Source organism: Accipiter gentilis, chromosome Z (assembly GCF_929443795.1).
Source record: "Accipiter gentilis chromosome Z, bAccGen1.1, whole genome shotgun sequence".
Taxonomy (NCBI): Eukaryota; Metazoa; Chordata; class Aves; order Accipitriformes; family Accipitridae; genus Astur; species Astur gentilis.
In genome coordinates, this window is record NC_064919.1 from 36,945,417 (window position 1) to 36,972,447 (window position 27,031).

General features: G+C 41.0%; 1 protein-coding gene across 2 annotated transcripts; it reads left to right on the forward strand.

The window, feature by feature from the left end:
- Window positions 1-3,516: 3,516 nt before the first annotated feature.
- On the forward strand, window positions 3,517-26,598 carry LMNB1 (lamin B1). 2 transcript variants are annotated; one of them, XM_049795913.1, is made up of 11 exons: window positions 3,517-3,997; window positions 12,661-12,817; window positions 13,664-13,789; window positions 14,837-15,007; window positions 17,010-17,135; window positions 19,512-19,732; window positions 20,670-20,895; window positions 23,213-23,317; window positions 23,754-23,873; window positions 24,617-24,724; window positions 26,046-26,598. In XM_049795913.1, the coding sequence occupies exons 1-11, from the start codon at window positions 3,645-3,647 to the stop codon at window positions 26,085-26,087; spliced, it is 1,755 nt and encodes a 584-aa protein (XP_049651870.1). In that variant the 5' UTR covers window positions 3,517-3,644; the 3' UTR covers window positions 26,088-26,598. The 2 variants fall into 2 exon arrangements, with proteins under 2 accessions (XP_049651870.1, XP_049651871.1); XM_049795914.1 differs by lacking the exon at window positions 17,010-17,135.
- Window positions 26,599-27,031: the final 433 nt, after the last annotated feature.

Sequence of the window (27,031 nt, forward strand, 5' to 3'; positions counted from 1 at the left end):
GTCCACTTTAAAAGTAAATATGGTATAAATACAAATGATTATATACCTTAAAAAAAAAAATATCTGTTTTAGCAATACAAAGTTGGCAACAGCAAGAATGGCCCATTTACCAGGAATTACACAATCTATGCCAATTTCCCACAAGCTTTTCCAGATTCTAGAAGTTTGTTTATTTAAATCCGTGTACAATGAAAACCTTTGCTGTTAAATGTTAGAAGGCTATTCTTTAAAAATGTCTCAGTCAGTGAAATACCTTCCACATTCAGGGGAGGCGAGTCTAAATGTAGCATAGCCTGCTGTGTCTATAAGATGTGCACATGCCCATTATATGCAATTTATGCTGACTGTAAAGGTATTAAATTGTAGCTGTGGCGGTATTTTGAAGCTGTGCTGAAGTACTTGTGATGTACTTCAGTGATCAGCTCTAAGAGCAGTAAAGTGTGTCAGAGTTATACTTATAAACTGAAAATGTTTCGAGTCAAGTTGTCAGCCACACGGGTTAAATAAACATCACATTCTTTTGTTTTGGTTTGGTTTTCTGAGGTAGAGAAAACACTTCTGGTTCTCTTGGGCAACAGACTGGAGGCATGGGAGTGTCAGTTCCCAGTCCTTCAGGGCTGCCTTGTGCCTCTGAGCAGTGACCTCTCTGGCTGATTTAAGACTGGCACTTAGAGGCTATCCTATACAGAGGAAGTATATCACATGTGCGTGCTGTATCAGGCCCAAGCTGCTAAGAGCAAAAAACAATGTTGACATTCAGTTTCACAAGTAAAGTGTCTGACATCAGCCGAGGCACAGTTTGAAGGCCAATTCTTCTCTTACTTTCTTTTTCAGCCTAGTAGAGCAAGATGAATTCAATCACACAAGGAGCAGCAAGAAATCTCAGTTGTAAGTAAATGGCAGGGAAATCTGATGGCATGATTACTGAAGATTAACTTGCTTCAATATGGAGGCTAATCTTGCCATTGAAACCACACAGGAGATTGTCTTTTTAATAAAGAGATTTTAATAGATTCAACTATTATCTTTTTTTAAAAAATGTATATAGGAAATGCTACATAAATATTAACTTTTTAATTAGGTGGAAGCAACAACCTTAGAACACTGACTGGTGGAAAGTAAGCATGGAATTGGCAAGACATTTTGTTTTTTCACTGGGCAATTATAATAAGCAAACTCTACTTGTACTACTACAACACTTGTTTCCACCTAATTTTTACTGTATTAGCAAACCTAGTCTGCTAAGTAAGCCCCATCTACTTTCATTTCATGTGATAGGCTGGGAAACTAAAATGCAACAGTTTCAACAACAAAAACTTAAAGCTTGAGGCTTCTAAGGAGAACGGAAGGCCTCCTTACAAATAGTTTGGATTTTAAATGCATCCTTTCAATTTGGGAGGTGAAATGAAACATATCCCACCCATAATTCTTTTGGAAAAAAAAATAAATTAAAAACGCTTTGCTTCAAACACACTAACTGCAAAACTAATACTGGGGAGCAGGGAGGGAATAACGATATATATTTTTATAATGAAATGAAAACTCAGTGATTAAAAACCCAGCACTGAATTAATTCCTGGATGTAGACAGATTCAAAGTCAGCACTGAACACCTGCAGAAGGCTCAGTTTGTACAACAATAAAATCTCCCAAACTTTATTTGTCTCTTGTACTGCCTGTGAATACAGATCAGTTCACTCTAGCGCCAGCTGCAGTGTAAAACTACCTTGGGCTATAATCCTACTTTGTTGACAATTTTCTGTTGCAGCAGGTGCTATAGAGTGGGTTTTTTTTTCCCCCCAGCTGCTACCACTCTTTTTAGCCAGCTTTGCGATTTTTCCAAAGAGCTGAAAAAGAGCAAAATTGTAACAACGGGCAGAGAAGAAAAAAGGAGAAATGGCTTGTGTCAACAAAGGCACCTCATGGGAAAAAGCAGGAGCTCCCCGCCACGGCTAAATTATCTTTAGTTATACACACACTTGTGACTGGAATACTTCTTTTTCTTCTTTGAGGGGATGCCACTTAACAGTGGAAATTTGCAAAAATTGTTGTGCTAAGCTAACTGAACAGAGAATGAACATCCAGGAACTGAGAAGGGGCACCCAGCTCCCATAGGGGCGATCTCATGTCCAGTGGAAAACTACTGGGTTTCTGGAATCTCACCATGGCTCGTTTTAGAAGGAACCTTACTAGAAGACTGAGGAAATGTTAAGTAGGGGAAAATCTTAAGTGCCTTCCTGCTGACAAGCCCCCTCTACAGAAATTTCTGTGAGGACAGTTGGGTTTACAGTCGAGACTTTGAACCATCCACTGTGTTCCCCTTTCCAGTTTCTACTTTCTAACACGCAGCTAACAATGCCCAGTGGTCCTAATGTAAACCGACCTCCAGCAGATGCAGCCTACTTAATTGTTTGTGAAGGGATAGTGCTGATTTAAAAGCCATAAACCCCAGACCTTCAGCGGGTTCAGTTCCACAGGGATGAAAGTGGCTTTTTCGTCCTGCATTCGCAAGCACCGAAGGATTCATGTTTTTCCTTGAAGTGTTCGGCTTCAGCTTGTAATTACGGACACGACATCTCACTCACAATAAACCTTCAGGAGCCAGACTAACATCAGATAAGGAATATTCAAACCCCAAACCCGGGGTTGAGCTGAATCGGAATAATTGCGGTTTGCACACTGCAATGAGAGTACTCATCTGAGGCAACTCGAAACCGGGTGCTCAGGCACTCCCCGGATCAGGACTCAAGCACCGTTTTCAAATGACAGCGTGCAGCCTGCAGACGAGGGAAGAGTAAATTAGGGCAGAAAATGGCTGGCGCAGCAAAATCGCTTCTTTTCTCGCAGGCAGAAGCTGCACTGCCAAACGCGAGCATCTCCCCCGGGCCGGGCAGCTGCTGGCTGGCTGGCTGGCTGGCTGGCAGGCGGGGACGCCGGCGAGGCGAGGCGAGGGGACGCAGGCCGGCGGCCTTGGGGAACCCGCCTGGTACTGGAGGGGCTGTGGAGGGACGCCCGAGGGGACAGCGCGAGAGTGGGCCGTCACTCCCCCACGCGCCCCGACCCGGCTCCGGCGCCGGCGCCGGCTCCCTTTGTCCGCAGGCGGAGGCAGCAACAAAGGACGGGGCCGCGGCGCCCAGGCCGCCTCAGCCGCGCGGCGCGGCGCGGCGCGGCGCGGCGCGGAGCGGAGCGGAGCGGAGCGGCGGGGCGGGGCGGGGCGGGGCGGGGCGGGGCGCGGCCTCCCCCCTCCCTCGCGCGCCGGCTGACAGTTGCGGCCGGTGGCGGCGGGTTTTGAATTTAGTCTCCAGCCGGCGGCGGAGCGCGGCGCCCCGCCCTCCTCGGATCGCGATTGGTCGGCGGCCGGTCAGGTGGGCGGTGGAGCCGGAGGGTCGGGGGCGCCGGCCGGCGGGGCTGGGCGGGCGCCGGCCATATTACATCGCGGCGCCGAGCCCGCCGGTGTCGGCGTTGCACGGGGAGGCAGCAGCAGCAGCAGCAGCGGCGGCAGCAGCGGCGGCGGCTCGGCTCCCGCCGCGCCGGTGCCGGCTTCGTTCTGCCGTTCCTGCCTCGGCGGCTCCCGTCCGGTCCCCCCTCCATCCCCCCCGCCTTTCTTTCCCCGTGGGTCGCGCTTGTCGCTCCCGCTGCCCCGCCATGGCGGCCAGCATGTCGCTGGGGCCACGCAGCCGGAGCAGCGCGGCCGCCGCGGCGCACAGCACCAAGCGCCTCTCCCGGCTGCAGGAGAAGGAGGAGCTGCGGCAGCTGAACGACCGCCTGGCCGCCTACATCGACAAGGTGCGGAGCCTGGAGGCGGAGAACAGCGCCCTGCAGCTGCAGGTCACCGAGCGGGAGGAGGTGCGCGGCCGCGAGATCACCAGCCTGAAGTCGGTCTACGAGGCCGAGCTGGCCGACGCCCGCCGGACCCTGGACGACACGGCGCGGGAGCGGGCCAAGCTGCAGATCGAGCTGGGCAAGTTCCGCGCCGACCACGAGCAGCTGCTGGGCAGGTGAGCGGGGACGCGGTCGGGGACGCGGGACGGGACGGGACGCGACGCGGGCAGACACGGATGGGGGGCGGAGGGGCCGGGACCCGCCGGGAGGGCGCGAGAGGCCGGCGGCGGCGGCCCCGGCTTTGAATGAAGGAGCTCCAGGCAGCGGTGCGGCCCCGCCCCGGCGGGAGGCGGCGGCCCGGCTCCCGCAGCGCCGCCCTGCGCCTGCCGCGCCGCTGCGGCCGTGGGGAGGGCGCCGGGCGGCGGCCCGTCGCTCCGCAGAGCAAGTCCGCGGTGCTGGCGGCGCCCTCGAAACTTCTCCCGAGCTCACCCTCGCATAACTGAGTTTGGAGGGAGGGCTGCGGGGTTGGAGTCAGGATACCCCTTCACCTCCCCCTGCTCCCCCCCCCCCCCCCCCCCCCCCGGTTCGGCTCCGCTCCGACAGATGACTCTGTCCGTGCGGCTTAAGCTGCTTCAGGATGAAAAATACAGAGTGATGACAGTTTGTGTAGTGGCTGTTGCCGGTCTAGGCTTTCGATGTGTCCTTTTTTTTCCGAAAGATGTTAGCTCCACGATACGAAGCCACATGAGTGGGTAGTAAGTAGGGTTTACTTAACAACAAAAAAAACCACAAAAAACCTGGAGTGTCTGTTCATTTTGCTGGATATTCGGATGTTACAAAAGGTAGATTTGTGACCGGATTCCCTCAAGATTGCAAGCTTTATGGCACGGCGCCAAGGTCTCCCTCCCCTCTTGCAGCGAACTGATTTGCGCCACTAGATTTTGCAGCTTACACGTTTGACTTGATTCAGTTGTTTATTTGCTTCCTTGTTTGTGTATACCTGGAATTTGATTTCTGAGTGCTGTAGTCTTCCATTAGCAAAAAAGAATCTCCTCTTTGGGCTTTTTTTTTTTTTTTTTTTTTTGCTAGTTAGGCCCACTTACCATTCTAACTTCAGTCTTGGAATCACAAAGTTTGTCGGTGGATTGATGTTGGAAAAGAAGAAAGGGCAGAGTTGTTAATCTTGCTCTACCATTGTATAACCTGTTAATTTTGATTTTCAGTTAAATACACTCTCAGCCCTGATTTTTCGTAATGAGAAAGATATTTCGTGTGTGAACCAGCACATTGATGTTTCCATGTGTCTGCAGACAGCTCCAATATCTTTTGGGCTCATGTTACTTAAAAAACAAAAACAAACCATGAGCTTGTAATTAGTGAGTCTAGTCATTCTTGTGGTTACTTCTTCGTGCCACATGAAGGTCTATACATCAAAGAGATTATTGATAGTGACTGGGAAAGCAAGATGTAGCTGCAGGTAGGCACCAAAGTGACTTGAAAGTCAAACCAGGAATTTCCATCTCTTAGTGACTTTATGGAGGAAGACGCACTCTTCTGTCAGCTTCTTAGAAGAGTGTATGTGGAGGATTGGGCTCAAGATGCAACTCGTAGCTGTTAATTTTAGGTAGAGTGCTCTTCCTACAAGAGAGCTGCATAGCCTTGGCTGGGACTTCAGATTACTGCTGTCTACATGTTCTCTGAGAAAAGAACAGAAGACACAATGCAGGCAAAGCAGTGAAAGACGTGATCCTTGGGCATTTCATAATGTCATCATTTAAGTGGCAGATAAAAGAGCAGAGCTCTGAATTGCTCCATCCCTCCAGCATCCTACAGACTGGATTAAGTTTCTGCTTTTGGGTGGAAGTGTATCATGCTTTCATCATTTGCAATAGCTGCAAACCAGGGAGAACTGTAGAGCCAAGATGGTGGAGGAAAAATCCTGATGTGTAACTTGAGAAATTAATGTAACAATGGTTTACATTGTGAAGTTTGACACAGCTGTTTTAACAGTGGTGTTGAACAAGGGCAGTTCAGTAAATCAGGCTCACTGTTACTGTTGTGTTACTCGGTCTGCTTAAGCATCAAGTTTGAGGATAGATTTCCACTGGTGGGGTGAACGTTCATTATGGAGACTTATTTAAGTGTACAGCAGGTCAAAATCCCTAGCTGGACTTGTCTGTATTCTGATTTGTCATGTGAGATAATGATGCTGTTTAGGAAGCATGAGCTGGTGTTAATGTCTAGTTCATTTAGGAAACTCCCTGTTTACGTTTGTCTTTGGCAGGCTGAGATTTCACTGTGGCAGTTTACCAATGCTGAAGTAACATCTGCTCTCCTGTAAAAAGAGGCAATGTGGTAAAAGTTAACTTTGAAGGAAATTATGTGTTTTATTGAAAATATTGGCAAAGGATATAATGGTCATTAATTATCATCAAGTGTTACAGAGTGCAAGTGTTAGTAGTAAATGTAATTGTGGCAAGGAACTAGCTTTATGCATTTTTAATATGTAAGAGATTATTTCTCTGGCTCTCTTGCTTTGTATCTTCAATTGGTCTTCTCATCTATATTATGGAATGAATTTCTGCAGTGGGATTGGGCAGTAAAATAAACACCAGTAATAGCTTGGTATCAGCCTACGGCTTGAATTACTATGCAAGTGTGTGACACCTTGCAGCTGGTACCCTGAACAACTACTCAGAAGAACCAGGTTGTGTTAATGTGAGCAAAGTTTTAACAGCTCTTCCAGGGCTTCCCTGTGGTGCACATGTGGTGTGCTGTAATGAGCTAGAGGAACTGCTCTGAGGAAGCCGACCTGAAACTTTTCAAAGCATTTCATTATTGTAGGTGATCTTGGGAAGTGAGGTGAAGATTGGTGGCTGGGGAACTGCTGAGCTTTAATCTGAAAACTATCACTGTTGTGTACTGTAGAGAGACCACCCAGAGAAGTAAGGAGGGAAGTGATTAACTTGTTGCACAATAATTTAAATGATTGAAATGTAAGAATATAACTTAAGTTACCTAAGAGTGTCGTCCATGCAGTGTAGGATGTAACAATGCAAGAAATTATTTGCTGTAGGGTTAAATGTGGTCTCAAATATATGTGAACATGTAATGATAACACGGTAACAGACAGTGACTTGACATGTATGCAGTGCATGGGTAAAGGTTCTGCCTAGATTGCTGGTTAGAGTCGTGGGATTCACATGGTTGACAGAGCTCTTGAGGAACAGTCGCTGTTGAGCAGTAAGTGGCTAGAGATGATGTATATATTTAGGGTTGATTTCAAACACTCAGCAGCTCTCTCCAGTTAAATAAAATGGGTGACGTGAGACAAGTTGAGACCAAGTTACATATATTTATTTACAGGAAAGGCAAGCTTGTCCAATTATGCTTATTGTCAAAAACCTGAATGCTTTTAGACAGATGGTTCTTACCTTAATGTAAATCACTTCCTTGCAAAACATAGCCTTAATGTTGTGCCTACCATAGGGTAAAATAATATGGACAACTGACTGCTAGCTAAACAAAACATAAAGTGTTAATGACTATAGGGTTGTTTTTTTTATTTTCATATTTCTCTACAACTGGAGTGGAAAACCAGCTCAATGTGCAGTACCATGTTATTTTATATGGGTGTAAATATAGGCTGCATTATCATGAATTACAACACTTGCTTAGCTGTGTCGTGAATTGGCTGAAAACCAATGTTTTTCAAGGAGAATTGGTTAACGTTGGTAATGCTTAGCTTTGTGGTCTGACTCTGTAAGAACTGGCAGAAGGGAGTGGGGGGGTGTGGGAGGTGAAAAAAATCACCTGTAGGGTTGTGGCATCCTTCACTTGGTGAGTTTCAAAGGAACTTTAAATTACACTTGAGATCTAGCTGCAGACTGAAAGGTGCAGTCTTCCTGCTTACCTTGCATTAGTTTTGTGGTTTGTCTGGCTCCAGAAGGCCAGTTCAACTTACTAAACTGGTAGAAAATTATTTTTATCTTTTTTCCTCCGTGGCTCTTCTTACATTAGCAAGAAATTTAACAAGATTGGTAAATTCTAGGTTATTTCATGAACCTCAGGGTTGAAGGAAGAATGGTGATTGATTGCACAACAGCATGAAGAGGGAGCTTGCTGCTTTCAGTGGGCTATTTAGTGACTTGGCCATTTTACTGAACTGCAAACCAAGCGATCCAGGTAATGTCACCAAAGCAGTGACTGCCCCTTGATATCTGTATTTCAGAGCTTTGAATTAGCTTTAAACGAGCTAGTGCAGGTAACCAGACGCAACTTAACCGCAGTACCTTATAGTTGTGTGTGAGTTCATTTACTCTGCTTTACAGGTTATTAAGTTTTGGGAATGGTGAGCAAATTAACCTGCTTAGAAACCTGTGCCTCAGCTAGACTGCATCTGGTATGAGAAATTAGCTTGCTTAATGGTGAGCTGGCCACATGTACTGCAGCTGTCAGGGTTATTTGTGCTCCTGAGAGTGGCACTGTGGAACGCTTACTGCGGGGAAAACTGATTGCATTATTTTGTGTGTGCTGAGCTGTTTCTAAAGTATACATGGCTGCAACTCCTTTACTGAGAGCTGTGATGGTTATGTTAGGTAGGAGTGAGACAGAGTTCTTCACACTCGGTAGTGTCTATGGGAGTTAATTGTTGTGGCTTAAATTTCTGAAGTGCAAGTTTTCCTTGAAGTACAGTGAAAATTAATGGGAACTTGCTCTTTTCTGGGCAGATCCTACTTCCACACTATTTTAAAATAAATTACAGTTCCATAGATAAGAAGACCCACATGCTTTGAAGTCAAAAGAGAGAAAAACAAGCTGCTGCTTTGAGGAAGATGCAACTCAGCAACTGTTTCTTTGCTTTTATTTTTCTTTCATGAGCCAAACAACTTGAAAGGAGTACAGTTCTGGCTAATTTCTGAACACTACAACAGGAGGGTGTTTGAGATTTTTTTTATTTGTTGTTTTGAGATGTAGCTTTGGCTTTCTGTGGAGGAAAAAGCTAGCTATTGTTGAGAGGCTCAGGTTCTTCCTAGTAAAAATTACTAGGTGTAAGGATGAAGTGTATGTTGTATACATTTGGTGTATGTTTTTATAATTCACAGAGGTTTTTCTGATCTTGCTTCACTTCTTTCCCACATTCCTTTAGGGCTGGGATGACACTGCTGAGATGCTGAGATTTCATCTGGCTTTCAGCGTTTGAATTGTTGAGCTCCAGTTTCTGTTTTCTTTCCAAGAATGTGTTCGGATGAGCTCTCTCAGACAACTCATAACACTAACAACTACGAGTGCTTAATTTTAATTCTTTTGTTCCCCCCCTTCTGTGACTTCAGTTGCACTAAATTATACGATGGCTTCACAGCCAATCTTGTTGCAAACAAGCAAGGAAGGTCCTTCAGGTATTACATCAGCCTTAGTTTAGTGGTACAGGTAGTGTATTGGGTTTTAATCATATTGTTGTTGCTAGTCCACATTGTATATCTTTTTCTCTGCCGCTCCCAATTGCAAGAGATCTCTTCTCAGCTGCCTTCCAGTATGTAACTGGTAGAGGTATTTGCATTAAAAAATTAAAAAACCCAAAGTAACTTTAGGGTATGTGGGGAGTCTTCCTGTTTTCAGAGTCCAGGATAATTTCAGAGTCCAGGATAATTTCAGAGTCCAGGGTGGAGTAGGGGGCGGCACGCCATGGCCCTGAGTATGCGTGACTTTCAGGATCCAATTTGATAGGCTTGGTTTCAGCATGAAGTCTTGTGAGAGAGCCTGGGTGAAACAGTTTCTCCATGTTTTGAATAAAGCTTTCTCCAGCAATGATCAAACAGCAGAGGCTTGGTGTAGGCCCTTATACTTCCCAACAGGTGATGGAGAGATTTTTATTACAGATGAACCATAGCAAGACACCTTTCCTTCCCTCTTTTTCCTTGTTTGCCATACAGCTTCCTTGCATGCTGAAGTTCCTATGGACCTGGATGGGAGGGGAGGGATGGGACAGGACAGAGTCCTCCAGTCAATAATGAAGAGAGCTGGAAGTAGGTACCTATGTGGCCAAAACCTAAATTCTGTGCTTTTGTCTGAGCTGTGGACCCAAATGCTGTGAACTGTTGAGTGTAAGAAATGGTATGTAAAATCCCAGGGAGGGACGGGATAGTGCTGAGCAGCAGAAATGAAAAAAATAGTTGAGTGTAGAAGAGTCAGTGTGTGTCACGGGCTCTGGCAGTCTCCAACTTCAGTTAACTGTGGTGTTACCCAAAAGGAGCAGGATTAGCTAGTGTTAAGTCTGTTATGTAAAGCCTGCCATCTTCTGGCTGTAATGCTAGGACATCCAAACATTAATCTTATTTCTACAGGTTTTTTTTGCAAGCCTCTGCACACATCTCTTTTGAGCATGATGTTAACTGTATATGTCTGCATGTAATCTTGGAAAAGCATCTTTTAAATTTGAGAGTCTCTCCTTTTATAAGTGTGTGTTGATTTACATTAGTCTCATTTTGCTGAGAAGCATTGCTATTGTTTCTTGTAAGCAGTACAGTAATTAAAAAATAGTGAATGTATTAATGCTTTAACACGTTTGAATCTTGTTCTTAAGAATCTTTATCCAGTTTTCAGTCTCTTCAGTGTAGTGTTGTGAATTCTGGTTTTTTCACTTTTGCAAAGAGAAGTGTGAAAACTGAAGAACGTGCTAGCTGTTGTCTTACTGAGCCTGAATCTGTCCATTCCTGTAAAATGTTCATAGTTTGATTATAAACATCTAGAACTTCTATATGCTACTGCCCTTACCAGACAAATGTGGGTATCCCAGAGAGAAAAGGAATCAACTTGAAGGTGGAAGAGCTTGTGTTACACATTTAAACACAGATGCTTTTGCCAACTAAAAGTCAGCAGTAATTTTGATTCCTGACTATGGTTTTCCTTTCCCCTATTTTTGATAGTGGCTTGTTGTAGCATTATATGTGAGTAATTAATTTAGGCTGAAGAGTGTGGGTTTGTGTTTATGTGGCATTCCTTTATTTTTCTCATTTGATGTCTTTGTTTGCATATGCCATTTTAGAGAATAAACCCCTAGAAACTGTTTGACCGCTTGCGTAGACATAAAAACTAATTTGTGTGTTTGCTTTCATAAAGACAGACACCTGTACCACTGCACCAGTGCAGTTTCAGTGGCAGCCCAGACTATTGTATAGACAGTATTTGAGTATTTTTCCTCAGATCTCTGGAACTTTGCCATTATGTATGGTTAGAAGGGTGCTGCAAAGCAGTTCACTATGCTACAGCTTCTGCTTGTGGAGGACTGGCTTATAGATGGTTGTCCTGGTTTCTGCTGGGATAGAGTTAGTTGTCTTCCTAGTAGCTGGTACAGCGCTATGTTTTGAGTTCAGTATGCGAAGAGTGTTGATAGTTGTTGCTAAGTAGTATTTAGTCTAAAGTCAAGGATTTATCAACTTCTGATGCCCTGCCAGCGAGAAAGCTGGAGGGGCACAAGAAGCTGGGAGGGGACACAGCCAGGGCAGCTGACCCAAACTGGCCAAAGGCGTATTCCATACTATGTGGTGTCATGTCTAGTATAGGAACTGGGGGGAGTGGCCAGGGGGGGGATCGCCGCTCAGGGACTAACTGGGTGTCGATCGATGGTTGGTGAGCAATTGCACTGTGCATCATTTGTATATTCCAGTCCTTTTATCATTACTGCTGTCACTTTATTAGTGTTATTATTATAATAATTAGTTTCTTCTTTTCTGTTCTATTAAACCGTTCTTATCTCAACCCATGAGTTTTACTTCTTTTCCCGATTTTCTCCCCCATCCCACTGGGCGGGGGGGGAGTGAGTGAGCAGCTGTGTGGTGCTTACTTGCTGGCTGGGCAATAATACAACAATAGTAAACATCAATTTTCAATGAGAAGTGGGTCCGTTAATTGGAAAGGGGCTATTTGCAGCCCAGACAGTGGTTCTGCACAAGTTCCTGAGTGGCTAAAAGACAAGGAAGATAATTTACTTGTTTCCACCCTATGGAAAGAGCCTTCTGCTGGGAGAACTTATTTGTTCCTATTAAGATTCTGGTGAATGTAGGACATTTTTAGAGTGGCTAGCTAAAGAGAAAACAAGAGGTGCCTTTAATAACGTTTTCCCTTTCCGTGTATGCCTCTCAGACTTGTTTGACGCTCTGAGTTTCTCATATATTTAGGGTTCTATAGCCAAAGCAAAATATTGGGTTACCGTTATATCGGATGAGAAAGCAGAACTAAGGAGTTGATTTCAATTAGAGTAAATTAAGACAAGACAAAATATTTTTGTTGGGTGTCTCTCCAAGTTTAGGATTCAGATTGTACCTTGTTTTATTAGTCAGCAGTCTCCTTTGTGTGGAAAAATTAGAAAAATAGACACATAGCGAACAAGACACAATGGGGCTGTTCAATCTGAGCCAGAGGCACCTGCAAGTAGCAGGCCTCAAGGATGCGGCGAAGGCTAACTGTTGCTACAAAGTTTGATGAAATAAGCACAAGAAGCTGAACAAGTTGGGCCTACGTGACTGAAAGCAGGACACCAGGCAAGAGGAACCATTCCCGTGATCAGAAGACCTTATCTAATCGAACTATTGCTTTAGGTGTGTGAACAGCACATGTTAACCAAGCAGTAGATGGCTTGCACGTGGTTGTGGTATATAACCGAGTGTTAAGTAGCAATTAAAGGGAGAAATCGCTTGATCCACAGTATCTGTGTTGGTCTGTTTCTCCCCAGGGTGAGTCCCTGGCGATGCGTCGTTTCTCCTAGATTGTCGTGATGGGAAAGCGCGACACTTTGGGGGCATTTCTAGACTTTCTTACCACTTTTTCTGATTTATTCCAGCTATGCAAAAAAGGAATCTGATCTTAATAGAGCCCAAATCAAACTTAGAGAGTTTGAAGTAGCCCTGAATTCTAAAGAAGTTGCACTGGCCAGAGCCCTTGGTGATAAGAAAAGTCTGGAGGCAGAAGTTGAGGATTTCAAAGATCAAATTGCACAGGTGAGAAGAAATGTTTAGCCATCAAACTTCTGTCAGCACATGAGGTGTTTTCATATGCAATACATCTGTAGTAAGAGCTGTCATTCTGGTGAAATGCAACTTTGTAGCCGAAAAATGGACACAAACCTGTCATCTAGTCACAACTAGAACAAACTGTGGTATACTGTCAAAGTTGGAAGCAGTACTGACTAGGTGTCTGTGTCCTCTACTGTTCAGTTTATTAATAAACATGAATGGCAGAATAGAGTGCTTTTAAAATTGCAGACTCTGTAAGGGATGGTATGTATGTTAAAGAAAGCAGGTCCAGAGTCAAAACAAATTGTAGAAATGTTTCTGGGGAGAGACTGACTTCACAGATACAGATAAATAATGACTGACAAGTAACAGGTTTTGGTTCTCTCTGCCTTCCTTTTGGTTCTGCCTGTGGTTCTCCATCTTCCAGGCATCTGATAGAACAAAGAGGAAGAAAAAAAAAGTCTTGGGCTAGTTTTGTTAACCCTTTGAAACACATGAGTTGTGATCTTAAGCCACATCACCTCAAGAGGATGAGTTGAGGAGACCAGGAGGCTGGTATTTGCCATGTAGAAAAACTGAGGTTTTGTAAGGAAAATTGATAAGTAGCATTTTAATGCTAGTTACCAATGTGAAATACCTAGAAGTCACTTGTGCAAGCAATTGCAAAAGAGGAGGAGGGAACATGGTACCGGTGTAAATACTGCATTTGATTGTCAAGTTCAACCATAACATGTAGATAGCTGTACTTCTAGGTAGCTGAGGTCATTGTGTTATGTGAGATCTGTTACATAATCATTGTTGTGTTGATTCTTTTCTTTCTTTTTCTTAAAGCTTGAAACTTCTTTAGCTGCTGCCAAGGAACACCTTGCAACTGAAACCTTATTGAAGGTGGATCTTGAAAACCGTTGTCAGAGTCTCACTGAGGATTTGGAATTCCGTAAAAATATGTATAAGGAGGTAAATGCTTTAGTCTCATTCATGTTTTTAAAGGGAAGATGGCAACTGGAGGGTCATCCTAGAATACTAAGACAATTTAGGTTGGGAGGGACCTCAGGAAGTCATCTGTTCTGAACTCCCACTCGGAGCAGGGTTTAGCTCCATTCTAGCTGGAAGATAACCAGTTTTTTTTATTCTAGGAAAAATTATGTTACCCAGAGCTCTTGTGATAAAATAGCTTCCTGAATCATGTTGTTTCATGTTCAGCTCTGCCCATGGTATTGCAATGTACACATCTCTTCATAGTAATGAGAAAGTAGGTTAGTAATCAGAAAGTAGATTAGTAATTTCTTGCATAATCCCTTTATGAAAAATAAAGTGGAGAGGGACACTCAAACAGGTGCTGTGGACTTACACTGCTTTTTAATGTCAGAACTTTCTAATAGGATGCTTTTGAATAATGGAAACAGGAGTTGATTTAGAGCTTTTTCTTGCCACCCTCCCTTTCACTTGTAGTACTTGAGGCTTTCCAGGAGGAATCTTAGAGCAGTAACAAATGTACCTAACCATACTGTCTTTTGTTCTGTGTGTGCATTTCCTGCTAGTTGTATTTTCAGCTTTGTTCATGTTGTTTGAATTCTTTTTTCCAGAGACCATTGGCAAGCATACAAATAAATGGGTACAATGCCATCAGTGAAAGGGACTGTTTAATTTCACAGTACTTTCATTTTGTGCAAGCATAGAAGATGTATTTCTAAAATCTAATCATATTGAGGTGTATCTGTTAAAAATGCAGACAGCTCTCAGAATGAAATGTGACTTTACATTCTGATGGTATCCTAGCTCTTATTTCAATGACTGACTATTGCAAAATAACGTACCATACAGATCAGACTGGGGAAATGGCCCTGTGTTTCTACTGAAGGTTTCAATGTAAAATAAACTAAGCTAATGCTGATCCACAAGGCTAGCTAAAATCTGCGTTGCTGTCCGCTCAGCGGATAGTCTTCTAAAACTTGTTTTCTCTTTTATTTACTAAATGTTATTTTATTTTTCTGTTTTTCTTAGGAAATGAATGAAAGAAGAAAGAAACATGAAGCTCGCTTAGCTGAGATTGATTCTGGGCATAGAACTGAATATGAATATAAACTGGCCCAAGCCCTTCGTGAAATAAGAGAGCAACATGACATACAAGTGAAACTGTACAAAGAAGAGCTTGAACAGACTTACCATGCCAAAGTAAGAATACCTTTTCATAGAGTTGTCTGATGTACTTTATTTTTGTTTTAATTAATGGAAAGATAGCCTAATTACTTGCATTTCAGAGGATTTTGTTATGGAGCTTGGTTTAAAATTACCATGGTTTTGGAATGTAAATTTGCATTTTCAGGTCTCACTTTGGGAGCAGGTTTAATCCTCAGGAAGTACAATAATAATAAGAGTAGGAAGCACTGTGTGAAGGTGAACTGTGGGGGAAAAAGTGATTAGTACTGGGATTACTGTGAATTCAAGGAAAGTTTGTGTCCTGGTTTTGGCTGGGATAGTTAATTTTCTTACTGGTAGCTGGTATAGTGTTGTGTTTTGGATTTAGGATGAGAATAGTGTTGATAACACACTGATGTTTTAGTTGTTGCTAAGCAGTGTTTACACTGAAGGACACTTCAGCTTCTCATACCACCCCACCAGTGAGTAAGCTGAGGGGGCATCAGAAGCTGGGAAGAGACACAGCCAGGACAGTGGACCCAAACTAGCCAAAGCGGTGTTCTGTACCATATGATGTCGTACTCGGTATATAAACAAGGGGAAAAGCTCACTGGGGTTTGCTGCTCGGGCACTGGCTGGCCATTGGTTGGTGGGTAGTAAGCAATTGCATTGTGCACCACTTGTTCTGTATATTACTTTTCTTACTCTGCTGCCCCTCCCGCTGCTGCTGCCCCTCCCTCTTCTTACTCACTATCCCTTCCTTTTCTGTCCTATTAAACTGTCTTTATCTCAACCCACAAATTCTACTTTATTTTTCCAATTCTCTCCCCCATCCCCCTGGGCTGGGGGAGCGAATGAGCAGCTGTGTGGTGTTTAGCTGCCTGCTGGGTTAAACCATGACAGTGTGTAAATATGTATCAACTGTAACATAGTCTTGATGATCAATAATGTGTCCCATAATTTGTATAAAACTTACTTCATAATAGGGCTTGCTGAGAATACAGCATCTTGAGTCCTCTGACTCTGTATAAAGTGTGTGGAAGTTTTACCATACCCAATGTGTTCTGCTTTTCACTCTTCTAGAGAGGAAGCATACTCAAGCTGAAATCAGTTTTACTTCGTAATTTCCTTCCTCTACTATGATTCAAGCATTTCTGTCAGGAGGGATCCTGATGTCTCAACTGAACCTGGTTTCTCTGGTTTTACTTATTGCAGATAGTATTTTTAAAAACAAGGTGGGATTTTACTGCAGAAAAGTTGGTACAAACTGAATTTATTAGCATAGTTGTCAGTCTTTACAGTCTTAACAGTGTGTTGTTGCTTATCTTCAGGGCTTCAATCTGACTTGGAAAAACTTATTTACAGTAAGATCCAGCCAAAAATTTTATTTATATTTTATAGTCTAAAAATCCTTTCACAACTGGGGCTTTCTTGTTCCCTGTCTTCAGGTATACTGTTTTCGTATTTTTGGACTCTCTTTCTTATTTTAAAAAGTTTTTTTTAGATTCCATTTAATCTGCAATTACAAGTTCAATAATAAGTCTGTGGTGCTGCTCAAGTGGATGTGGTAGTGTTCAGCAGGAATGATGTAGCCAGCTTAAATAAAATTATTTGAGCTTGAAGTTGTGATAGAATGAAGTAGGAGAGACTCATGGCAGTGGTACTGTAATCTGAAAGCACATTACCAGTTTGTTTATGGTGGCTGCAAATTAACAAAAGTTTGCTTGTTTTTTGAGAATTGGTAAGTTTAGCTTCTTCTATTTAAGCCTACTCAAAAACAGTGCTACAGTAATTAAATATATAAAGCTAAACATTGGCCAGCATGAAAACTGAATTTAGCAGTCCAACTTCAGTAATCTCTACAAGGGAAGATATTTTTAATCCTAGAATAAATATTCAGAGGAGCTCTTCTATTTATTCTAGGGTAGAGCTGCAGAGAAGAACTCTGCAGTTTAGTGTTGTGTGTGGTTTTTGGTAACTCATTTTTCTTTTAATAAAAATTACTTTGAAACTGATGTCTTAACTTGATCTACTGCAGCTTAAGCATGCTAAACTGTCCTCTGAGACGAGCAATTCTGCAGCCAACTCAGTAAGAGAAGAACTGCATGAAAGTCATGTACGAATTGATAATCTGTCTTCCCATCTCGCAAACCTTCAGAAAGAGGTAACAAGCTGTTGTGACTCTTCAGTCTTGCTAATTACTGTTGTTGATTTTTACCTTAAAGGACTTGGTAAAAAGTTAAGGGAAAGCATGAATTTGTTTTCTGTTCTGTACTTTTTCAAATTTCTTAATGTCTCCTTTCAACAAAGTTGAATTTTTGTGCAGTACCCTGCTACAGAGTGAGCATTTGAAAGGTGGTTCTGCTTTTGCAGAAACTTTTGTGCACAGATGGGACAATTCTAGACAAGAGCTCTGTATTAAAAGTTCTTCATGTTCTAAGCAATTTAGTTCTGTTCTGTAGTAATTGGGCAGTCTAATATAGGATTCCACAAGGCAACATTCGAAGCCAGAGCTGGTATATGTAGCGTCTGTCCATTTGGTGTCTCTTTGCATCCCAGTCTGCACCTAGAACTCGGGGCGGGGGGGAAGTCATCTTATCAGGATTAGGATGAAATGTGAGACTGAAAAAATACATCAAATAACTGTACTTGAGCATTTGTAGAGTAGGGGCTTGAGCAGAAACTAATTATACTAATTATAATTATACTAATTATTATGTCAGATCACAGAGCACATAGATCACACCTGAAGAAGTATGACACAACCTATGAGAAGCCATATGTTCAGTACTAGCATATTTGATGGGAGTAACGTCATATGCACTGCAGTGGAAAATCTAGAGTGAAAATGAGAAATGTTAGGAATTGGTTCTGAAGTGGGCTTTTGTAACTTAATAATCAGTTGAAAGTGCAACAAAACATAATTTTTTAAAATAAATATAAAATATTGTTCATACTTGGCTTTGATTCTTTCTGCACCACGTTTTGAACTGGATTCCTCCTGTACAGTAGACTCTTCTAGGACTTAAATTCTGTGTATTTCAGGTGGAGAATATAAATGCGGGGGATGTTACTTCATAATTTTCCAAATAACTTGGCAGATACTAGTATGAATCTTCCCCGTTTTCCTGTTATATAGGCAAGTTAGTCTCTGGAAAAGATCAGATGATGAGGTTATGCAAGAATTGGATTGAGAGTTTGTCTACTTAGATCTTGTTTCTGCCTTTAGATTACCATCATCTTGCTCTTGATGGGTCAGTCAACAGGTGTTTCCAAGGGTTTTTTCCTTCTTCAGTTCAGTTAATTACCTGTGTTCTGTTGCTTACTTGGGAGAGACAGCTAGGTTCAGAGAACTTTCTTCTGAATTTGCAGAGGTATTGGTTGTTAACTTCAGGGCTATCAAAATCAACTTCTGCTAGTTTGACTGTAATTATCCACCAAAACCCCCATTTTGCTGCTGTGGGTTTGCTGCTAGTGACGTCAACCAGTGAAGTTTTAGTTTTCCATTTGCTAGCACTAACTTTACCTTTGGTGTCTGGGAAGAACACAACTCTCCCGTCACTGATGCTGCTCTGGTTTGAGTTGCAACACTGAGTTTGTATAGTAGTTTCGACTGGGATCTTCCATGTGACACTCAACTCCTTCTATTAAATTCCTGATCTGACTCTTAACATTGACAAGCAGTTACACTGGCTTTCTGCGTCAGTCTTTTCGACTGCCTGTTTTCATTGTCTCCTTGACGATGACTTTCTGAGTGTCTGCATAGAAAACTTGGTGACTTAACCAGATGAGGTGATTGTGGGGCATTGCTTCCTGTGTCTGTCCTTTAAAAAATTCTCAAGAGACTATCAAACAGAAGAAAGCGTGCTTAGGGAAGGTCAACCTTAAAGCTGTTGGCATTGGCCTTTCTTTGATAAACATTCCATTCTCTATGTACAATATTAAGTTCTACTGGCTTGATGTGATTTTTAAGGTATGTGACGAAGTGGCTTTCTTCATGGAACACCACTGTACTTTCAGCAAGCCTTGAAGGCTTTGATAACAGGCAGACAGGCTTTCACTGACAACCCCTCTTCCTTTAGAGGAACTTTCTTCCCAGAATTCAGAATTGGCAGCAGTAAACTGAAGCAGGAAGTACACATCTAAAAGCTAAGGAACAATTACTTACCACAGGCTCTGAAGTCCACTGAGTGGCACTTTGATTCTGTGTCCTGTCCGGCATGTCTTAAACAGTTTGACTCTTAAGCTCATCTTTTCTTGACTGAGTAAATACAGATGTAGTAACATATCTTCAGGTCTCAGAGTAATGGATCAGTAGGTGTCTTTCAGAGTATGTTGTAAGTTTAATTGGAACTTAAGGTGTTATGTTTGTAGTAGATGAGGTAGAGAACAGGAAGTTGAATATGGGTGAGTTTGAATTCAGAAAGCAGGGAAGATGCTTAACATAATGTTTTGAATTCCATATTGCCTGAAATACCTGAGTGCAAGGAGGTTTGGGTGAGCTTTCCTTTGTATCACTTATGTTTTCAATGCTTTCTAGTCTAGAGCCTGGCAAGATAGAGTACACGAGCTTGAGGACACTTTGTCCAAGGAACAGGACAACTGGCGCAAAATGCTGTTCGAGAAAGAGAAGGAAATAACAGAGATAAGAAATCTGATGCAGGACCAGTTGAGTAACTACGAACAACTTCTGGATATTAAACTGGCACTTGATATGGAAATCAGTGCATACCGGCAATTGCTGGAGGGTGAGGAGAAGAGGTATGAAAGAATGTAGCACAAATGCTGGTATCTGTGTGCTTTCCTTACTTGTTTCATTTTCTCTTGAAAGGTAGTTCTTACTGTGAATGCGTTCATTAGGTGCTTTACTACAGCTTCCAAGGCACTGTTTGTTTTTGCCCCCTTGTGTCTGACACATTTATTTCTAAGTCTCCATGAGACCAAGCTGCTTAAGTATCACATCAATAGCTCTCAAGGGAACAAATACAATTCTTGTATTAAGATGCAGCACTGAGGACATAGTGAATTCTCATTTGTAGGTCTGTTTGGTGCCGTGGTTAGTATTCTTTTTTGGGGTTAATTACAGGGTTATTTATTAGCCAAATAAAGTATAGAGTAATTTTAATAAAGTAATAGCTGTTATGATTGCCCAGCTTATCAGCTAGCTGCATTTTCTACATCTGACCCCAGAGTTCAGTAATACCAAGAATTTTTTCCTGATAAGTCACAGTTGTCATTTGAAGTAGTTTAATACTTAACTGTTTTCTGAATGGCATCCTACTGGTCCAGGCTGATTCCTCTCAAGTGTGGGGATGAAATAGCAAAAGCTCTTGTACCATTGGGTTTTTGCATAAATTTCCTACAATAGCTTAAGTCCCCCTAAGTTTTTTCTTTACTGGTTCCACCTACCAAGGAACGCAGTGTTTAACAAATGCAGGGAGGTGCCTTCATGATCTTAATGTAGTAGTCCATCAATATTCTATGATCCAAAAGCATTCATCACCTGTTTGACAACATTTTATTCAATTCTCCAAAAAGTACCTAAGGCTTCTTCTATATCTAATATGCTTTGTTTACTATATTTCTTTACCTTTTTGCTCTACAATTTTAAGGGAAGAAGAGGAGAGAGGAAAAAAGTTTATAAAAAAGGTGGAAAAAGTAAAACCATGTGTCATATTTCTTTCTCTCTTCAATATAGATTGAAACTTTCACCAAGCCCATCTTCCCAAGTGACAGTTTCACGGGCTTCGTCGAGCCGTACTGTGCGTGCAACTAAAGGGAAGAGGAAGAGGATTGATGTGGAGGAATCTGAAGCTAGCAGTAGCGTTAGCATTTCCCACTCAGCTTTTGCCACTGGAAATGTCTCTATTGAGGAGATAGACATTGATGGAAAATTCATCCGCTTGAAGAACACCTCTGAACAGGTTTGAAAATGCACATGTATCACGACTTTACAATGGGCTGATTAGAGGTAGAAGGCAGCCTCAGGACTCTTTCAGCCCTCAGGCTCATGTTGACCCTGGAGCTAAAGCATGCTGTATAAGAGATTGCACTTAACTAATGTGTCACAAAGTAATCTTTTATACAGTATTCTGGATTGACAATGATTTCTTCCTAATGATTTTTAATGCTTTTCATAGTAATTGTTTTATTGCTAGGTTGCCACCCATCAGTGTTAGATCACTCTTCAGAGTTATGCCTCGCAAGCGATCTGTCTGTAAAGCTTTACAGATTACATTGTCACTGACAGGAAATAATGCAAGCAGACATTAAGCGACTTTAGAAGACTTTTAAGAACTTTCTCTGCCTTAAAGCCCTGGAAGAAATACATACTGATGCCAAATAGATGTCTAAATGCATTTAATTGCCTGTGTTCCTTGTAGTTCCATATAGCTTCTCTAAAGCATAGTTCTTCCTTGGCTGCATGCAGTTTTTAGGAGCCTTCAGTTCCCATACCAAAGCTAGATTATTTCATTCTATAAATAGGCTGGAGTTTGTACTGGGAGTAATACACATATCTATTTATCAAAGGGTACTTCATTTGAATAATAATGAAAACTTTTCCTTATGTTGCCCTCGGAATGATGCTGTTATATTGAGTACATTTACACCGTGCCCTCCCTTCCCCCACAATGTTACTTATAATTTCTGCTTAAGAAAAAAAAAGTCTTATGCTTTATACAGTTTTGTGAGTCATCACAGGAGGTGTTGGAGTCTGGGGACTACTATTTTTTAAATCCTTTGTCTGGGAGAAGAGAGAATTGAGTGTTGTCTCATTAGAACACCAGAATTACAAGACCTGATTTCTTGCAGCCTTGATTTCAGAGAAGGTCTGAGTAATTCTTGCTGCCTTCTGTGCTGTCTGTGCCTCAGCTGTGTGTAGAAGTGTTAGCTGCATTTTTTGTTTTCAGTGACACATAGGTGTTGTCTAATGTCATCAGATCCTTTACCTTCAGTAAAAGTCTTGATGGTTTAGATGACAAGGTTTGGTCTGTTTCCAAGTGTCTCAGTCCACTCTAATCAATGAAGAGACAGACAGACAGACTCCTCCAGGTGGTGATACATAAGATTCTTAATTACTTGCCTAGGGCGTTGGCTGAAAGTGGTGACTTCATTTACTGAATGGAGGAAACCTTGACAACCATTTTCGTCCAGACAGCTAAGCATTTAGATGACTAAATTCAGACGAATCAGACTACTTCTAGTGAGTTAGGACTTGCTGGTTTTTTTCCTTTTTGAGTTTTTCAAGCCTCTGGTATTTCCACCACCCCCACCCCCCAGTTTGTGTACCACATACATTTCCCCCTGCTTTTATTTAATTTAGCTACACATTCATTGTTCCATGGGAGGTCCAACAGTTCTGTTACCACTAGGCATGAACAACTCATGGTTATAGCACTTTGCCAGGGTCTAGATTTGAGCAACTGTCTGTAGTGCAGTGTAATAAGCTGTACTTGGGGAATTTTCACAAGTGTTTGGCAGTTTATATATATAAAAGATAGAAAATACGTAAAATCCTTCTTAAGTGTGGTATGTTTTGTTGCAATGACCAACTGAATGTCAGCATCCATTAAGATAAATAAGATTGTTTATTTTAGATTATTTTAACTGGCTGTTTTCAGACTCCCATGGCAACTGTTTAATGTTTGGAAACAGGTGGTGGGAGAATTTAAAAAAAGATCTACTCTTGGTTTGAAATAGTCATTCTGTAATAATGACTTGTATATGTTTTTTTCTGTTAGATTTGCTAGTGCTTGTCAAGTAGTTGACAGGCAAAAAATAATTGAAAGGAAAAAATAATGTAGGTCTGGCACAGGAGTATGTCGTAGGAGGTGGTGTGCATTTGTAGAAACACATTTTAAGAAGACTGACAGAAATATTTTGTTTTTTAAGAAGCCTGCTTGTTATCCTGTGCTTCAAAAAACGTATTATATTTCTGTAAGAGGATTTTAGTTTTATTTATGTATTTTTCTGGATCAAGGTATAACAAAACTGATGCAAATTATAAACACTAGTTAATATAACATCAGAACTGAAAAGCAGAATGTATTAAACTTTAACTTGCAATAAGAGATAATACAAATTTAACTAAAATTATCCTAACTGCATGCTGAAGATCAAGTGATAATAAAACTTTTTACTGAAAATTTTGTGTGTCTCATGGCCTTATATGTAAAATACCCTACACATGTAATAGAAAATGACTGCTGATGTAAAATTTTTTTTTCTTCTTTTCATTAGGATCAACCTATGGGAGGTTGGGAGATAATCCTAAAAATAAGAGACACTTCTGCTAGTTACAGATATAACTCAAGATATATACTAAAGGCAGGCCAAACTGTTAAAGTAAGTTGTCAAGCTTCCGCTGTTCAGTTGAAATGGGCTTTAGGCCAACTTGTGTGTGTCAATAAGACACAGGTTTTTAGTTGTGTGCTTTCTACGTATATGTTCAGAAAATAATCACCTATATTTGTATTGGGCATTAGTTATATCAATTGCTGGGAAGAAGTTGGACAGAGACATGTTTTTCAGAAACTTACTCTCTATATGGAGGAATAATTTTGACCATGAACAGGTGCATTTACATATTCAAAAGTCTCTGCATTAAAAACATTGGGGTGGTTTATTGTAAGATACTTTGGAAGCAGGCAGGCAGAGACTTATGTTTTCTTAACTGGAGGAGATTCACCAGTGTCACTTAAGTGGAATACATTAACTCAATAAATAACATGGAAATCTATAAGACTAGCAAATAATGCGTGCATGTGACTTCTTTTAACAGATCTGGGCTGCAAATGCTGGAATAACTGCTAACCCTCCCACTGACCTCATCTGGAAGAACCAGAATGCTTGGGGCACTGGTGTAGATATGAAAGCTGTACTGAAAAATTCTCAGGGAGAGGTAAAGTACCTCAGATGTGTTTAAATTTGTCTTTCTGTGGTGCCATCCCCTATAAAGATGCAGGTAGAACCATCGTTAGGACTTAACACATGAATGTACACAAGTGTTTAGTAAGGTTTTCTTCTTTTGCTTTCCAACCAAGCCTATGGTACCCCTGTCTGTCTTAACTGCAATTTAGGAATGCAATCTATTGAAGTCTGTGAAATTTTTCCCTGTATTGAGTGTAAGTAGTAGAAGAATGACTTGTTCAGACACTGCCCTCATGCCAGGAATTGGGCAGTGCCTTAGAATATGTTTTGAGAAGGAAAGGTTTTAGTGAACTCTTTGATTTGTCTCTTAAATCAGTTTTCCTTAAAACTGTGTGTTTATGAGAGGTGGGGAATGTTACAGTGAAACTCATTTAAGCAATGAGGCATTAATTCTGGTCAGGTGGGAGTTACAACTTTGGGTAGGACAGTTGCTATGACATCTTGCAACTGAAAGAAAATATTTAAATATATTAAAAAAACAAATTTGGAAGAACTTGACGAGTGTATTGTTAGAAAGACTTTTTTTTAATCATTAAGAGATTTAAAACTAAGGTGTTACAAATGCTGTTTATGCATAGCAGTACATGAAAAGTACATAGTCAAAATCAGTAGAAGTAGCTTTTCCAACAGCTGGAACCCCCATTTCTCAAAATCTAAGTAGATTAGCAACAGATCTTTAGATAAGTCAAGTCTTAAAATAAGACTCTGTTGCAGGAGGTTGCTCAGAGAAGCACTGTCTTTAAAACAATTACACATGAAGAGGAAGAGCAGGCAGTTGAGGAAGATGCAGCTGAAGCTGTGGAGGAAGGCCTTAAACAGCAGGTATCTTGTTTTATGTTAACAAGGTTATTTAGGTTGAAAAAATGGATATATAAGTAATGAATTTTTTGAAAAATATCATACGTATTTGGGTGCAAGTATTCTTTTATTCTTGTTTTGTTTACTCTGTAATTTAATGAAAGCATGTGTTATTAAAACCAGTACAAAAAAAAAATATTACTTCACATATTCCCTTGATGGAGACAAGTAGATTTTTCTTAAAACAAGGGTTTAAATCTTAAAGATTTGGGCGCTTTTTTTTTTCTTAAACTCTGTTTCTGGTAAGGTTTCCCCCAGTCCAACTGTTTATGGTAAAGGTTGGCTTAGGCCTGTACACCTAAATTTACCTAAAGTTTAGAGAACTTAAATCTCTCATTTTCTCTGACAGAGGGAATGAGAGATTTGAAGGCACTCTGAGAGAAAAAGTCTCTTGCATGCTGAAGAAATGCAACTCTGAGGGCAGTGGAAAGATGTGAGCTTGCAGTGACACTAAAATGTTTTGAAATATAAGGGAAAAGACTGAGATGAAACATACTTGATTGTTCATGTTCTTAGTTTTATCCACTGCCTTAGTGTTTTGACCAGTTCTTAAAAAAAAAAAAGTAAGGTAACAAACATAAGTTCCTGTAACGCGGTGTTCAAGTTTGCTAATTTGTCTAAAACTTTGCTGCATTTCAGTTAGTACATATCTTAAAGTCATCTAGAAAAGTAAATATAGAACAGTAATTAAGTATGCATATGGAAACAGACAAAAAAATGGAGAGAGTTGGCTGTGTTGGAAATCATATTTTATGGCAGCCATGGGTTTTGGCCTATAACTGAATCATAACTTTGTGGCATTTAATATAGAGTCAGGTTTTTATTGCAGTTATGCAAAAGTACTGAAGTGCATCCAGCTGTTCTTGTGGTTTCTGGGATTGTATAGTTCAGCTAAAGAGTGTGTCTTAAGTAGCCTTACTTACAAAAATGTTATAGAGAGATTAGATTTCTTTAGATAAAAATTCAAGGTACTTGTATATGCTCTCTGCAGTATTCACCATGTGTCTAAACTCAATGATGCTTTTTGACTTGAAATCAAATATGATAATTATTTAAGCTGTGTTTTTTCTGGTACCTGTCCTCCATTATCTCTCATAAGAAAGGATATCTAGCATTCTTTTACTTACAGGGAACAACAGGTTGTACAGCTTTGCATGCTGACTCTTGCTTAGACCATGCCAGGCTAATAATTTCATATATCAAAATGTACAGTATATTATTTTGAGTTGTTAAATCTTTAACTGCTGGATTTCTCTTTGAAAATGACTCTTTCTATTCATAACAGGCAGGCCCAGAGACATCTAACAGAAGCTGTGCGATCATGTAAACTTCCAGTCAGCCAGGTTCCTCAAATCGTGGTAATTCTTGCCTACAGAACAGAGCCATCTCAGAAGCACAATGTATTTTTGTATTTTATGTATGTAAATTTTTAAGCTGTGAGTCTGATGACCTTAATTTCTTTTGCCACTTAAAAGGAAGCTTTACAAAAGAAGTATCTGTAACTTTCTCACCGGATGTGAATTGTTGACTCTGAACAATGTGCTGCTTGAAAAATTGTGTCACTCTCCCACAGATTTACATGCCAGTCTTTTTTTATTGAAACCTTGTGGAATAGAAATATTCCACTGTGTTTTGGGGATCAATTTTCTAGATTATGCTACTCTAGACTAGCCAGTTGCTGTTGACCTCTTTATATTTAGGTGCTGTTGGGGAAGGGGAAGGCATTTTCGATACTATGAATTCTTTTATACTGGAGACTTTTTTTTTTTCCTACATCACAATCAATCCTAATCAAGCCTATAAAATTTTTTTTATAGGCAAGAACAGCTTTGTTACAAAAAAAGCAACAACAACAAAACACTTAAAAAAAAAAAAAAAAAAAACAAAAAAAAAAAAACAAAACCAACTGAAAGCAACACCCCCCAAAAAAAAAAAACCAAAAAAACCCCAAAAACAAAACCAAAAAAAACCCAAAACCAACTGAAAGCAACACCCCCCCAAAAAAAAAAACCAAAAAAAACCCAAAAACAAAAAAAACCCCAAAACTAACTGAAAGCAACACCCCCCAAAAAAAAAAACAAACCAAAAACAAAAAAAAAAACAAAACCAACTGAAAGCAACACCCCCCCCCCCAAAAAAAAAAAAAAAAAAAAAAGTAAGAACTCAGAGGATGAAGGATGCAGTAAAACTCCTTATTGGTACTCTTCTCATTTATTTAGATTTTTTATTCTGGTGGAGGATTTGTGTTAAATGTGTTACCTGTGGTGTTAA

Coding starts and splice junctions, on each gene's coding strand:
- LMNB1 (XM_049795913.1), top strand. CDS start 3,645: ATGGCGGCCAGCATGTCGCTGGGGCCACGCAGCCGGAGCAGCGCGGCC. Junction 13,790..14,836: donor GTAAAAATATGTATAAGGAG/GTAAATGCTTTA, acceptor TGTTTTTCTTAG/GAAATGAATGAAAGAAGAAA. Junction 17,136..19,511: donor TCGCAAACCTTCAGAAAGAG/GTAACAAGCTGT, acceptor AATGCTTTCTAG/TCTAGAGCCTGGCAAGATAG.